This window comes from Schistocerca piceifrons, chromosome 6, assembly GCF_021461385.2.
Source record: "Schistocerca piceifrons isolate TAMUIC-IGC-003096 chromosome 6, iqSchPice1.1, whole genome shotgun sequence".
Taxonomy (NCBI): Eukaryota; Metazoa; Arthropoda; class Insecta; order Orthoptera; family Acrididae; genus Schistocerca; species Schistocerca piceifrons.
The window spans coordinates 306,979,716-306,996,266 of NC_060143.1; the positions used below are offsets into that span (position 1 = coordinate 306,979,716).

Below are 16,551 nucleotides of genomic sequence, written 5' to 3' on the forward strand. Positions count from 1 at the left end.
TGAATCCAGCATGGGAGGGAAGTGTATTGATTTCAGTGAGTAACAGTTGTCTTGACTGTGCTTCATAGTAAGACTGACTCCTTTCATCAGTAACTGAAGAATGTGCTGTACTAATTAAGAAACTATTGGCAGAAGAGCAGCGCTTGTCAGACCACCTGTCTCTTGCATGCCCCTGCAGGCCACACTTGCATGCAAGAGAACATTACAGTTATAAATTGTTCATATTTGAGGGTGCACCTGTTGTCTGAAAATCTTAATCTATTATAAAGGGAACAGCAGCTTTTGTCTGTTTGACTCAGTTTCATCCTTGGAATGTGACATGATACTATCCTCAAGTCAGAGTACTTCCAATAATTCAAGAATTAGACCAAACAGGTGATTCCTCCGTAACAACAGTGTTCCAGGATAACAGTGAAAATTTGCTTTAACTACCTATTTGTAATAGGCACCCACCCAACAACTGTGACATTGCACTCTTCCCACAAGGAAAGAACATATGTTTCTACAGATGAAGTGCATGTGGTATCTTTAGTGCCAGCTGTAGGTATTTTTGCCCCTTACCAGTTAGAGTATTTGCCCCTCCACCCATCACTCACCCATAAAATAAATAAATCTAAATATTGATACTATATGGTTTAAATAGCTGACAACAGTTGTAACACTTCAGAATTTGGTATAACAAATACAGTTTTTGAGATGCTATTATAAAAATAAGGAGCATTTAATATCACACCTGTGACATAATGTAGTCAGTTTATTTTCATAGATGTAATGTAACATTATTTTTCAATAGTCTTTATTTCAAGTCTCTTTTGCTATCAGTTAGATACTCAGTTGAGCAAAGTATATTTCTGCTGCTGAATCATTTTCACATGTCACACAATGGTTAAAGGTTTTTACCGTGTGCTATTGTCTGGTAACAGTCATATACAGCAGATTTAAGTCAGAGTGCATTAGCATTTGTACCTCATTTCATTTGAAATAATATATGTTTCTGCCATATTTGCGTTACTTACCTTATTGAGAATCAGAACATTCTTATCGAGAATCGTGCCATTTTTATGTACATATTTTGAAGGAAAGTGGTAGCTGCAGGCACAGCATCCCAAAACAAGATAAAAACAGAGGAGATGAGGTTTTTTTTCATGTATTATAAGCAGCAGAAGTACAGAAAATAAGCAAAGTGTAAGTCAAAAAACTACATTGACTGACCTGTTAACCTCTGGAAGTACAGCAGTCCCCATTACCACCAATTTTATTTTTGTAGTTATATCACTGACAATAGCTTAAAGGATAGTATTTGGCCAGGGTATGTTAGGTTGCCTTTTCATAGATAAGATAAAAAGTGATACAAGTACTTAGTGAGTTTTTTCAAATTTCTCCAAGGCTGTGCTTTGTGTGTCTTCCTGTCTTACCACAGTCCCTGCCCCTTGGGATTAAATGCCATCAGGAATATCACTAGTCAGACCTTTGACCCTGAAAAAATCTGGATTCGTCATTAATATAGTTTATTTTTACATGTCACCTTCCTTCATCCTGCCCCAAAGACTGCTTGGTTGTCTCGCTGGCAGTATGTTTTCTATACACTAAGTCAAAATATCAAATATGGGTACATGAAGCTCAGTAGAAATTGTACTGTACATTCCAAAATTATTCCCCCCCCCCCCCCCCCCCTCACACACACACACACACACACACACACACACACGCACACACACACACACACACACACACGCCACATAAGCTGTTAGCTTTACTTGTTCTGTTATTTATGTTCCACCACAGACTTAATAGATTGTACAGTACTCCACTTTAGAATAACTCAAAGTTGCAAGTATAAATAATGAAATTTACACTCTAGGACAAATAAGTTTTCATTCAAGTAATTGTTAACTTTTTCAGCTGTTTTTCAACATTGGCATTGCTTGGGAACAGATTGTATTGTATTATAACAGATTAGAGTGGAGAAGTAGGCCAACCTTTATAATGTAGGTTTCAGCTTCAGCATAAGAGTATTGAGATGTATGTAATTAACTATTGCCATAAAAGAAAAGTTTGTAGATACAGAATCTCTTAATCAACATCATTGGCAAATAACAGAAACCATTGTTGGTCAAGTGATATCAATTTACTCACAAACAAAAGTGTATACCAGTGTAAGCGCATCAAGCGCCCAGGGATGCTTTAATCAAAGATAGAAGGAATTGATCTTAGGAAATGAGACTGTTATGGGTCTAAGTAGGTACTTCATCCAAAATACTCGGTCAAGGAACAGGACAGAGTATAAGAGAAATAATGTGTGCCCTTTATTTCATGCAATTTTGGAGTATTTTTATTAGTTTCATTTTTATTGTGGAGATTTTTTTGTAGTATCGTCGCATCTATTGATTGAGGATGAAAATAAGAGCATTTTTTCAATGTAGTTTTGTCATGTTGAAAAGTTTCAAATTACCATGTATTGAGTTGAAGCAAATTTGACAGTGTGTATACACCACGGAACAACTGGTAAATCTGGAAAAAACTGGGAATTTTTTTCATCCGGGAGATTTCCAAGAAAAATGCGAGACTTTTGTAGAATTCCGGGAAATTTTCATTATTTTAGATTTCAGTTAAATTTTTATAATTTTGACTGCTAAGATCCGATACACTTACAAAGAATTTTATTTTATCCCTCTACTGCAGCAATAAAACGTAAACAAGAGAATAACACTGAAATAAAACTTGAGTTACAAAGAAAAGGTGCCATTTACAACAACAAAACACAGTGCACACACAAGCGTCTGCCGACAGCAAATTGTGCCACAGACTGTGCAGCACTTCATAACACCAAACTGCTTTCGATGCATCTTTTTCATGGGGCCTTGTTTCCATGAGCGTGACGTCAAAACTGTTTACATTTCAAACGGGCAGTGGGTAAATATTACGAATATTTTAAACAAGATGAATTATGTTAGGTGTGAGAATGTGCAATGTATTTCTTAAATCACGGAGTGCTGGACTCTCATTCAAAATTTAACGCTGAGGACCAGGCACTTAGAAAAAATCTGGGCCAAAAAGACCAGCCATTTATGCCATTACTTAAAATTTTACTGGCACATTTGTGTTTCATATCTTAAATGGTATCACATGCTAAAGAAGACCAAGTTTGAAAGTTAGCTTGTCATATTGCTTTTAACTCTTTCATTTATTTTACGAATTGTGTGACAAGTGGGCAAAAGCATTATCCTTCAAAAAAACAAGTGCAAAGTGAGTTCTTGAGCAATTTCACATGTAACTGGCGCTACTTACCAATGATATTGCTATTGCCTAACTGCATTACATGTACTATCACTGAATATCTGCTGTTACTGGCTGGCGAGATGGTGTGACATGAGCTGTAATGGCTGACAAAAAGTATTCACAGTCTAGATGTCACTGCTTCGGAAGCTAATGTGCTGTATTTGGTGTTGTTTACATAGTGCTGGAAGAGATGACAATCAGGTCTAAATATTGTAATCTGGTGAATAAAAATTATTTATTCCCTTAGTTATTCTTTATATCTCCAATGTGTTGCATTTATGTCAAAGCATAAAAGGCCCCGTCTCCTATGATACTGGTTTATGACAATATAATACAATGTAGATGTATAACACATTGGTTAGCCCAAGATAGGCAAAGATTCTTGTTCTTTTAAATTGATTGATAATAGAATTAATAAATACTGTAAATAAAAGAGAATAAATAGTTTAAAAAGCCATGTCTTGTATTTAGTCCAAAAACATAAACAGTGTAAAATTGCAACTCTTAGACTTTGAAACAAGATGTTGTAATTGCTTTTAGCACTAATGTAATGGCTTCAGTGTGAATTACTTGTAAATATCTGCTAAATATTGTTTATATTTTTCCTGTTAAATGTCAAGAATATTTACCATGTAAATGAAGAATATATCCTTTATGAAGCAAATTACAGATCACCGTCAATGGTTTCCTTAGTCAGTCCTTCCAAACCTCATCTTTTCTAATATCCATTTCATTTCCTCACACTCTACAATCCACTTTCCTCAAAATTAACTTCCACCCCTCTTATAATTCTGTTAAACCATATGACCAGAGGAAACCCACAAAAGTTTTCAGTACCTCCAAAGCTGCTACCTTTTCACAACAAAGCCTCCCTCACCTACAGTGTAAGCACCTCGGGATGTTATATATGCATTAACATGCAGTTCCTATTCACACATACTGTATGTCTTGTTACCAGCTTTACTGATAGTAAGCATTGTTCCCAGCAATATCCTCATGTTATCGTGTAGAATATTTTGCCGCATGTTATGTTTAATGTTTAAGTAGTACTTCAGGAGGTGTCAAAGTTTGACAGTTTATTACACAAAGACCAATCTTCCATAGGTTTACCTAGTTGTAAGGTACAATACTTCAGGTTGATAGATAGCCATTCCTTCTGCACTGTTCCTTTCTTGGGGTTCTGGGTGGCTTTTCTGTCCAATACTTGTAACATTGAATTTAATCCCACCATTTACTCTCCTTTTTCATCAAATGAAAACAGAATTTTCAGAAAACTGGTATACCTTAGCATCTGCACATTTGTTAAGTCGGCTCACTACCACCTGGTAAGTAAAAAAAAAAAAGGGGTGTGTTAGCAGTAATACTTTATGGATACGTAAAATTCAGCATCCTGTAAGCACCTACTAACATTGGATTATGGAATAATGAATAGACCAAGAGAAGGCTTGAAATGGTGCAGGCTTTTTTTCTGTTAAAATGTTGTGTAAATCTTAATATTAGAAGTTAAAAATTCTTAAGAAAGGCTTTAAATATTGTTGCCTTCAAGAAGAACCTTTTCGGAAATGCACTCAACTGACTTCAGAAACCTTTCATTACTATGAGTGTCATCTTCATAATGTAAAAGGCCCTTCATTTAAAATTTGCCAGTATGGGAGAGCAAGTTCAATATTTCTTGTTCATGGGACACAAATTATTTGAGCTTCCAGTCATTTCACTCATGTAAATCTGTAAGATATAGCTATTCTTAAATGTACTTCCTTACATAAAAATAGCACACTACAAGTGTTCAAGTAATAACATATAATTTATTTGATGATAATAAATCATTTCCATCTTATGTTCATAGGATTGCAAGGAGCTGATTCAAATGGCGAGCTTCCTGCCTCGTTTCTCCACATGGGGATGCAAGAAATGCAGGATCCCTCATTCCAGCATCGTGACCGTGATGGACATCCTGTGTCCCCGCCGCTGATCCCTGGTCAGCCACTACCTCCTTTCATGGGCATTCCTCCGCCAGGAGTTTTCATGCCCCCACCACCCCTCCCAGGTGCACCATTTGTTCCACCACCACCTCCGCCCCTTTTTCCAGGAGATAGACGACCTCCACCATTAGGGCGCATGTCCTCACCACCTCCGCCCCCACATCGCTATTCTCCTGAGGCTAGAGGTGACTTTTCACCTTATGACCAGTCTCCCCCCCTTTCACCTCATGAGTATGATGACGACGATGATTCACCGCCTCGTAGGTTTCACCATAGGTCACCACCACCTCCTCCACTTGCACCTTATCCACCACCTCCACGACAACTTAGTCGCTGGGATGACCCACATTCTGGCTTTAGACCCTTGCCTCATGTACACAGAGAAAGCCCTCGTGATTCTAAAGGTTTGAAAGTTTATTTTTATTTAGTCTATACTTAAAATATCTTGCATGTTAATGTTTTTTCTTATTGTATTGCTGCATGAAGGAAGGAAGAATTTTTCAAAAATTCGTCAATTCTGGAGCACTCTCGAAACTGCCACAGATTGATGACTTCTTTCCAAGGTTACTAATATTTTAATACTATTGGTACTCTCTGTAAATTGCATGTGCTAATCAAGATTTTGCTTTCTCACCTTTCACAAAGTAATTAAATGCTTAATTTTGTTATTAAAGTTGAAATTCCTTTTATACACTGGGTTAGTGCTACCTTGCCGGGCTCAAAAAGTACATTGAATCTTGCATGCAGAAATCAATTGCATCACCTGAGACATGGTTTCAACATTCCAATATTCAAGTGTGTACACACTTAAGAAGTTTTGAATATTTTCTTGTTTTAGCATGATTTGTACTAAATTTTTCCTCGTAGAGCGAATTATTTCAATGCTTTGTGTTTGTTTCTAAGTTTCTTGTTTGTTGGAACTTTTAGATGCATATCTCTCTTGAATGCCAATGTAAGCAGTGTTTTATTCAGTAAAACTGTCCACCAATATGTGATAGCCTTATATCAAACAAGTCAACTTGAAAGGCTGCAGCAGACACAGGACAAAAGAACCATTCCTTTACTGTGTAAAAGAAGAGAGAGGCTTGGGAGAAATGAGACTATTAAGGGTTTATGTAAGAATGTCATGTAGGATTGTAGGTTGATAGAGATGTGGCAGGATATGTTGAGACGGATATTAACTGTCATAAACCTTGAAGTTAGAAGTTAACAGTGAGAACAGTCAACAAGTGCAAAGTAAAGAAGAGGAGTCCCATATACAAAAGAGAAATGTACAAGGAGAAAGGGATATAAGTCAAGTAGACCATGATACTGTAAACTGGTGGAAATGAAATTTCCACTTGCAAAGTTGTGTGGTGAACTTATGTCTGAAAACAGTCTGTATCAGTAACACATAGTATTCTGCAATGAAGTGCTTTTTTCAACTTTTAGCAGTGTCCTTAGTTCCTGTCTGACTGTGAAGGTAATTTGGATTCTTGATACCACCACCCATACCACAGAACTCTGAATTTCTCAGGTGAGAACTTCCTATGTGGCACATTCTGTTCACACACCACCTATCTAATTCCAGTTTCTGCTAACTGCTCATGTCAAAATCCATCTTCTTTTCATCTCCCTTCTCCCATATTTCTGTTTGGTCTCTCTTTGCATGTTGTTGCTTCCGTTGTCTTTCCTTTCCAGCTTCACCGCCAGCTTTTCAACTCCTTTGCTTTCTTCTTTTTCTGGCAATTTTTGTCTTATATACTTTAATGTTTTCAGCCTGCCCATCTCTTGATCTCATACTTCTCAACTGTTCTGTGTGTCACTTCTAATTTTTGTTGTTTTCCTATCATATGTGGTGCCAACTTTTAATTTTTTTCCCATGCATCCGTTTCTCTCATTTCCTTTGTACACAAGTGCTGAATCATGCTATTAAATGGCCATTGAAAGTTTTATTTACATAAATCTTTACCTAGCAAGAAGCGCCAGTGGTTAAGGCAGTGAACTTACATCTAGAAGGAGCAAAGATTGTATGGATCGTTTCAAAAGGACACATCCAACTACTTATGTCATCCTTGTGTTCTATCTCCAATGACCTTGTTGCCAATGGGAAATCAATGCATAATCTACCTCCATTTGTTCATTTGTTCCTGCCTTCCTTCCTAGTGGAAGGTGTCTCAGGTTCTGAAATCTGTTATTTGTGTCACCTGTTGTTTGCGCTGTCTCTGCTGCTGCCTGATATAACTTTTTTTTCTGTGTTTGACTTTGATTTTATTTTGATGATCCTTTATGTTATAAATACTTTTAAATAGTAAGATATGGCTGTAGTGTTATGATATAAATAACAATGTCATCGTAATTTGTTTTAAACTCATGTGACACTGCATTTTAACTTTTACCCTTTGAAGTAAGAAAATCCAAATTTACACTGACATCTCTAAAAGTGCTTTTTGCCACCATATATTTCAGGAGACAATTTATTTTCTGTCGTTAGCTTTCCCTACATGGATCTTAATCAGTAGTCATGCATGCAGTTGATTAATAAATAATACACCAAGCCACAATATTATTGAAGCAGTCTTGATTTTAGTTGTCACTCTTTACTGAAAGTGACCTAGAAGTTAATTTAACTATTATTTTCACTTGTCAGGTTCGGAGCATAAATGTTATTTTCGTGTATGTGTGTTCAGAGATACATATTTTGTTCCAACTATAAAATGTGTGAGCTGCTGTTTCAGTTCACTTTGTTGCAATTGCAGAGTGAGTATGGCTGTGCCGTTCTCAGTATGCAACTAAGAAGGAAAATGAAGAGTGGTCTAATTGTCGCCTGGATGTTTATTAGAAAAAGATATTCATCAAAGGATTTTAACTGGATTTGAAGCTGGTATTTGTCTTCATCAATTGCATGTGAACTTAACAAGAGTTTCAAAATGAATGTGAGAGTAAAAAAGATCTAAATAAATTAAAGTTCACAGTTCAGTTCCCAGCTTGCTAAAGTAATATCTAACAACTCCATACGAAGATTTTAACACAGTAACATATTATGTGTATGAAATTGGTTTGTGAAGTACTCATCATTTATAATAATATATGGTACTTAACAGGTTTGTGTTTCATAAAATATGCTTGGAATGTAGCTGCCAATAACTTGTAGAAGAGCAGATGTGTGAAATGTATAGTGACATTGGTTAGGGAAACAAGGTACTATTAATGGCAGTTGTGTGGCTGTATGTTAGTAAATGAGTGCCAAATTGATACTATTGCCAGCATTCTATGAATTGTTATTGCTCACCCAAGAAACATTTTTTTATTATCTTCTTTTTTTATTTAAAGTTAACTCCACCTTCTACAATAGCAGTGGTGCTTACAGTTCTTTGAAACTTGCATTCAAATGTTATTCACACTTTATAACAGGGAACTTGTTGGCAATTAGTAGTCTGGAGTTTACTCACAGTTCTGGCGACTTTTTGAACATTGTTTTCATTTATAACTTGCATATGCTAACTCCTACAATGACCAGTCACTTAATTCTAGCCGGTTGTATAGAAATAGTTGTCACACAGCTTGTATTAAAAAACAATCATATTTTACCCATAAGAGATGAAATTAGAAAAGAAGTTTTTAGGAATGGAGAAAGGTAAATGAGTTTAATAAAGTAAAATTGACAGAACTGGAATAATGAAATGAAAGATGGGAGCAAAGTAATTGGACAATTATGTAGAAGGATAGGCTTCTTAGATACTCAGGAGGTAATTCATGGTACATTATGTTATTTGGAACTGAGTTCTCTCATTGGCACTCGAAGAAAAGATAAATGTATGTTGAAGTTTGAAATGATTGAATGTCAGCTAATCAAGGGAAAAAAAGGAATGATTAAAATATAAGCTGACAGTGGTTGAGACTTTGTTCAGTATTTCACCAAAGATGATTTAATAATGTATTGTATACAGTGTGTCCCTCAAATGAGTTTACACTATTTCAACGTTAATAACTCAAACAAAAATAACAGAACCTATTGATCTTTAAGTCACTTAGGTGGTCGTGACATTACTGATGATGTTTTACTGTTGAAGGTGTACAATTTGTTCCTGCAACATGGGAAGGTGCTTGACACCTGTCACTGTTCCTTAAAAATAAATGGCCCTACAAGTCCTCTTGCAGACGTACCATACCACACCACACTGATAACCCAGAAAGATTAACAGTTCATTCTTCCACAACACATGGATCATCTCCTGCCCAGTACACACAATTATGACAATTGATGGTCCCAATAAGTTTAAATGTCACCTCATCAGACCAAACAATGACTTCAGTCACCTGTTCATCACCACAGATCCATTCACAAAATTTGAGGTGGCTATCTGGATCATCCTCATTCATTGTGTGAAGCAATCTGGGAAAGTAGGATTTTCACATTGTTCGCTTTAAAATGCGATGACTACTTGATTTACCTGCACCTGATTCATCTGCAGCTTTCCGTATTGACTTCTTTTGGGATCTTGTGACAGCTCCTCTCCTGTTCTCTACTGATTTCTTCCTGCCACACCATCCCTTCTGAAGATCATGCACACGCCCTTCACTTTCAAATTTGTCTCATAATTTCATTATTTTCACACTTCTTGTGGCACAGTATCAAACTGTGCCCGCTATTGTCTCTGCGCTTTGTGCATGTTTACACTTTTCCAGTAATACTTTACAATCCACTTTTCCTTGCTCCAAGACAAGTGTCCAGTCATCTTGTTTACATGTAGTTACTAGCAGTTGAAATAAACAAAAGAAAAACAAATGACTGGCTACACACACTAGTCATGAGAGCACCATATAATCACAATTTGTTGAAGTTGTTATTAATTCCTCTCCAGTTATTAAAGTTCAGAGTGTAAACACCTTTGTGGGGACACCCTGTATTACAGAGTACCAGTGGAACAAAACTGTTTGTGTTCAAATGGAAGGACTACGTAACTAATATTACTGTTGTTATGAAGTTACAGATAAATAGTATAGAATTTACCACTATTAGTCACAGGCCAGATGGATTGGCTATCACGAACATGAATGATGGCACACTTCCTCAACAAATGCACTATGGTGAACTCGCACCTTCAGAAAATATTATGATGCTCCTTTAAAGTACTACAAAAACTGACTCAAGATGATGATGATGATGATGAATACAGACATAATTCCAAATACTTGTGATGATACAACAGAAGATTGCAACCATTGGCAATGAACCACATCAGTTGGAATTGATCTGTTTTAACATGATCAAAGAAGAAGGAAAGTAGAAGTTTGAAAAAGAGAAACCTTGACAAATCAGCCACATCACCTCCTATCTATGGTTTGGTGCAAAATATGTAGATGCATGTTTTATGGACAGATTGGTCTCCCAAGCCACTAATAGCACGTACATACGAGGTGTGATTGGAAAGTTTTAAGGATGGGCCTGCAATTGTACAAAGGTGATACTTACATGCTACTGTGATGAATCTCCTTCAGAATAGTCCCCTTCTGACTGAACACACTGACTCCAACGGTGTTTCCGCTTTTGGAAACATTCCTGGACTTTTTTTTTCCTGAAGTGTGTTAAGGACGCTCTCCGTATTTGCCTGGATGTCTTCAATGGAGTCAAATTGCTTCTCTTTTAGTGAAAATTTCAGTTTAGGAAACAGGTAGCAGTCTGCATGGACCAAATCAGGCGAATATGGCTGTTGTGGAAGCACAGGAATTTTGAATTTGGTCAAAAATTCAACAAGAGAAGGCACGATGAGCCAGAGCATTGTCATGATGTAGCACCCGACTCCTGTCTTTCCACAATGCAGGCCTTTTCTTCCGCACTTTATTCGCGCAAACGCTCAAGGACATATTTATAGTATTTCTGGTTAACGGTCTGTCCCTCAGGGGTAAATTCATGATGCACAATACCAGTAGAATGAAAAAAAAAAAAAAAAAAAAAAAAAAGTCACCAACATTGTCTTCACATTTGAACGACTTTGCTGTCCTTTTTTTTGATCGTGGTGAACCTGGAGCCTTCCACTGCACTTTGGTTTCAGGATCATATCCATATACCCATGATTCATCACCTGTAATTACCCTATTCAACAAATCTGTCATTTTTAGTCCAATTAATCGGTTCTTGGCACACTTCAGTTTGGCATTGTCTCTGGTCGCTTGACAACACTTTTGGAATGAATTTTGCGGACACTCATTGGATAAGTCAAGTCAATGCATGTTCAGATCTTCAGTTAAAATTGACTGAACTGCATATAAAGTTAAATTGTTCATCAGCAATCTCCCTAATTGTAAGTCTACGATCAGAGCGCACTGTCGCGAACTTTCACAACATTTTCATCCGTTTTTCAGGTGGAAGGATGGCTGGACTGTGGTTCATCTTCAAATGATTTGCGGCCATTTTTAAATCTGTTGAACCAGACAAAAACATTTGACTGGCTCATACAATTATCTCTAAAGGCTGTTTTTAATAGCTTGTTAGTCTCAGAAGCTGATTTCCTGGTTTTAAAACAAAATTTCACACAAACTCGTTGCATCGTTTTTACATCCATTTTCACACAGACAGAATCTGGCAACAAGACCTAACAGACTCGCACTCAACCAGCTGCCACAATGAACTGAATAAAGGAAATACAGTTTCCTGTCAGAGGGTGTTCAAGGACAAGGCAATGACTGACTCCCCACCCTCCGTGTACCTGCCCGCCCAAGCAGTAAGCAGTAGGGATCCATTCTTAAAACTTTCCAATCACACCTCGTATGCAATAATATTGAGAAACTATAGATGAGAAACTTGCTTGGAATTGAATGACCACTGTCAATAATATGACATTGTACCTATTGAATGTGCTTTTGTAGTCTAAAAAGCCCTAGCTCTCAGTCCATTACCACATTGTGCCTCTCTTTCTTTTGCATGTGTCTGTATCTCTTGGAGATGTATGCAGTTTTTACCTTCTTAAATATCTTATTTTAAAGTTATTGATGTGAGCAATTATTAGTTGAATTATTATTAGTTTAAAAGTGTGCTCACTAGCTCTGTCATTTTCAGTTACATATTCTGAAACATTTGGACTGCACTGTGCATGTAAATGAACAGTTTATTTTAAATTTTCAGGATCAGCACTGAGTTCTGGTCATTCATCAGAATCATTGGATAAGTCGAGTCGACATAGTGGAAGAGTATAGCAGTGGTAGAATTAGTTGAAGAAATTCCTGAAGAAAGTTCCTTATATGGAAGAATGGTTATTAGTGATACATCCAGATATTGATGATGCAAACTATCATGTGCTGCAAGCCAGTTACACAACAAAATTATTTTAAGTGGTGATCAGACATCCATTAAATGTATCAGCTTATATTCTTGTGACACATTTCCAGGAACTTTATAACATAAATGTTTCATGTCTAAAAGTTGCTGTTACTGCAGCTGTTGAGATTTATAAGAAGAACAACATTCATTCCTTCGTTGAAAAGAAATAAATTTGTGAATCTGGCCTTGCATTGTTTTGGAATGCTAATAGGCTGTTGCATATTGTATTGATACTGGAAGTGTTGCAAGAATAACCACCCAGGAATTTTAACTGTGATGCAGATCACTTCAAAGTGTTTTTTTGAAAGTGTGTATGTGTTGGAATATACACTTTCAATTTGCCATTAGTTTTAAAATGTGCCTTGTGCTACCTAAAGTTGCATTGCGGTTAAATAATACATTGAGTTTTGTATGAGAAGTTCTGTGCTGTTGGATGGTGTAAAATTTGAGAGAAGTTGGTTTGTTGTGGGTATGTGTTGTGGAATATTTGTAGCTTTCAACTTGTCACATGTATGAAATAGAATGAAATATTGCGTCCTGTGGAAAGCCTGTCTCAGTGTTAATTGGTAGACAGTACAATATGCACCACATCTCTCTGTATCATAACTTTCCATTGTCCTGAAGATTGAGTATACTTTTGCGATATCATAGCTGTGACTTGTATTGAACAGTACAAACATTTATTTTTGTTATGTTTCTGACACACATTAACTTTTTGTTCTTGTGCAAAAAATTGAGAGCATCCTTTCTGTATTATTTTATAAACACAACAACAATTTTGAAAGTTTCTGTTATAGGTGCTACTGTTTTATACTTTTTTTAAAATAACAAAATAGTTTTTATTTCCCCAATTTTAATGAGATTGAGATTTTAGTTTTGGTTGTTCACAGAAAATATAATAAATATTGAATCAGCGAAGTTAAATGTGCCGGGAAGTCACAGATTTTGGTGATAATATGCAGACTTGAGCAGCATTATATCGGAATGGCTATACTTTCATTAAAAGGGATGACATGATTTTTTCACTTGTTGAAGTATAAAACAAGTGATTGCATGTTGAACATCGTAATTGATACATTGTGCTGTATTCTTATTTAGTGAGAGTTTATTTTGATAGGTAACAAGCTCTTTTTGTGCATTCCCTCTTATGAAGTTTTATTGGAAAATGTAAGATTCAAGAGGATGTACATGCAGAAAAAACGTGTTTTTATTATGTCACATCACTATTGCTGTCGAAACATGCCATATTTTCAAGAAAACTTAATTGTCCATTTTTGGCTGTAACTATATTACAGAAAATGATGATAGAAATTTGGGACCTGCATCTTGTAATTATGTTGTTAATATTTATTGTAAATTCTTGTATATAATTTATGCTGAATGAATTTTATGTTCAACAGTTGCCGAATTGGATGATAAAGAATTGTTGTGGGTGTTTATGTCAGGTTGAAAACATACATAACATGGGGAAGAAGTTAACTCAGCCAAATGGAATGTTTTAGATCATTCAAAACATCTAAGCATGTGTGTTGAGGTGATTACAATCTAATTATGTGAAAACAGTGAATAGCCTGTTCCTCTAGTGAAGACTGTACATGAAAAATTGTTGTGTGTATGTTTTTACATGAATTTCTTGTGTAAATAGAATATTATATTGTTTATAATGGCCTGTTTTTTATTAAAAAGTCTCCCAGTGTGACCTGATTTGTGTTGATTTGATTGGGAAAAAAAGTGAGACAGCTCATTGATTCATTTCACTGCTAGAATGTTGTCACAGAAAAGTGATTGAAAAGAAGTTTTTTCTTGAAATGAAATAACGTAAGTCCAGGACGGAATAACAACAGTATAGAAAGGATAGATTGCTACTTATCATATAGAGAAGGCACTGAGTCTCGGACAGGCACAATGAGAAAGACAGCAAAAATATTACAGCTTTTGGACAGTGTCCTCCTGTAGTCGAAAACAGACACACACTCACACAAGCGTGAGCCACTCACACAAGCGTGAGCCACTCACACTCACACTAGTGTCACTGGGCACCTGGGCACTAGGGCCTGACTGCTGGGTTCTAGCACCCCCCCGAGAGAGTAGCCTTTCGTGTGGGGGGGGGTGGGGGGGGGTACTGCAAGAGAAAGACTCCCTTACCAAGTATGCTGAAGGTCTCAGAAAGGCGCTCACTTACAGTTCCTATCCCGCAGACCTAGTCCGCAAACAGATTTCCCTCATCATATCCCCACACCCACCTCATCCTACCACCACCCCCAAGAACTAGCTACAAAGGAATCCACCTTTCATCACCCAGTATCACTTCTAACTGAAACTGAACCACATCCTTCGTCAGAGCTTTCATTGTCATTTCCTGAAATGAGTGATTCCACACAAGATCCTTCCCACCCTTCCTAAAGTAATGATCCATTGCCCTCACAACCTACATAACATCCAACCCCCTTGCCTTTCGCAAGACCTGCACAGTGCACACAACCCTCACATCCTGTTCCAATCCTGTCAAAAGGTTATCCTACCCCATTATCAGAGGCAGGATCACATTCGAAAGCAGTCATATATTATTCCATCTTTGCTGAAATAGCACAACTTTTTATATTGGTATTACTGCCAACCAACTGTCCGCCAGGACGTATGGCCACCAACAAATTGTAGTCGAGAGCAAGGTGGACCACCCTGTGGCCCAACATGCAGCTGAACATGACATGCTTGATTTCAGTGGTTACTTCAGAACCCAGGTCCATCTGGATCACCCCCCTCCAACACCAGAGTTTCTGAACTGCACAATGGGAGTTATCCTTACAACACATTCTCCGCTACCGAAATCATCCCAGCATCAACCTATGCTAACCTGTTGTTCCCACACCCAACTGTTTATGCCCCCTCTGTCCTGTACCCTCCTCCAAATACATGTCCCCTCATCTCACTGTGCAACGTTCTCTGCCAATGCACCCACAGGTGTTTCCACCTTCTCCACTCCTCTCCTTTTCCACTCTTCCCTTCCCCTCCATCCTCCCTGCCCCATTGTGTCATGGCCCTGCCCCTGGCAGACTAGTCCTGCCATCATCTAGTCTGTGCACACTCCACCAGGAAGTGCTCACATCTCCCCCTCCCCCCCCCCCCCCTCCATCTGCACCCTGTTGTCCTTCGCCCTACCCCTTCCCTGCTGCTCCCTGGGTTTCTGCTTCTGTTCGATGTAATGCTTTTGCATTCTGGACAGAGGACAGAACTATCTCAGATAGTGTTCATGTGTGTAAGGTGTGCTTGTTTGCGTGAATGTGTATGTGTTTGTCTTTTCCACTTTGAAGAAGCATTCAGCAAAAGCTCAATATGTAAAAGTGTTTTTGTTGTGCCTGTCTGCAACTCAATGTGTCACCTTTATGGCAAGTAGCAATCCATTCTTTTCATTGTATTGTAGGCATAGTCTCTCTTGGTAAGGGTAGAATTTTTTTGTCGTCCATTCAAGCTTCTAGAAAATGGTAAAAAAAATTCCCACCTCAAATTCATGACCTGAAAAGAGATTACACAAACCACAGACAAGGAATGGCCATTTGCTTCTTGCTCGTAGAACTTGGCCATGATGCAACACTGAATCTCGTTAGTAGACAAAGGTTTAAAATAGAAATTTTCTAGCTAAGTGAGTGGCACTTTCAAGTGACAAGTTAATTGACTGATCCTAAAATATCCAGCCAAAAAATGGCTAAAATTTTCTAAGGCGTGAAATAAAATCTAATGCTATGTGATGCTTTAGAAGTTAATAGTTGTTTGCACAAGAATGTCAAGTTTATTCACAGAATGTTATGGACACACACTCTTTGGCACTAAGGATTCTTATAGGTGAGCACATCATGAGAGCATTGTGTGACTTGATGCACAACTAAATTTCACTTTGATGCTTTTCTTGTCAATATCACAACAAGTGGGTCCCTCTCGCGCTCTGGCCAGAGGGACCTGCCCCACTTTTTAAACTTCCCCAATCATCCATCT

General features: G+C 37.4%; 1 protein-coding gene across 3 annotated transcripts in view; it reads left to right on the forward strand.

Moving 5' to 3' along the window:
- Window positions 1–14,225, forward strand: part of LOC124803093 (melanoma inhibitory activity protein 2) — a 166,598-nt gene extending 152,373 nt beyond the window's left edge. For 2 of the 3 annotated variants that reach the window (XM_047264245.1, XM_047264246.1), the window contains 2 exons: window positions 5,126–5,665; window positions 12,367–14,225. In XM_047264245.1, the coding sequence (XP_047120201.1) occupies window positions 5,126–5,665; window positions 12,367–12,437 (611 nt within the window). In that variant the 3' untranslated portion in view covers window positions 12,438–14,225. Of the gene's footprint in view, window positions 1–5,125; window positions 5,666–7,999; window positions 8,125–12,366 lie in introns of all 3 variants that reach the window. The other variant, XR_007017204.1, reaches the window with a different exon arrangement.
- The last annotated feature ends 2,326 nt before the right edge of the window (window positions 14,226–16,551 follow it).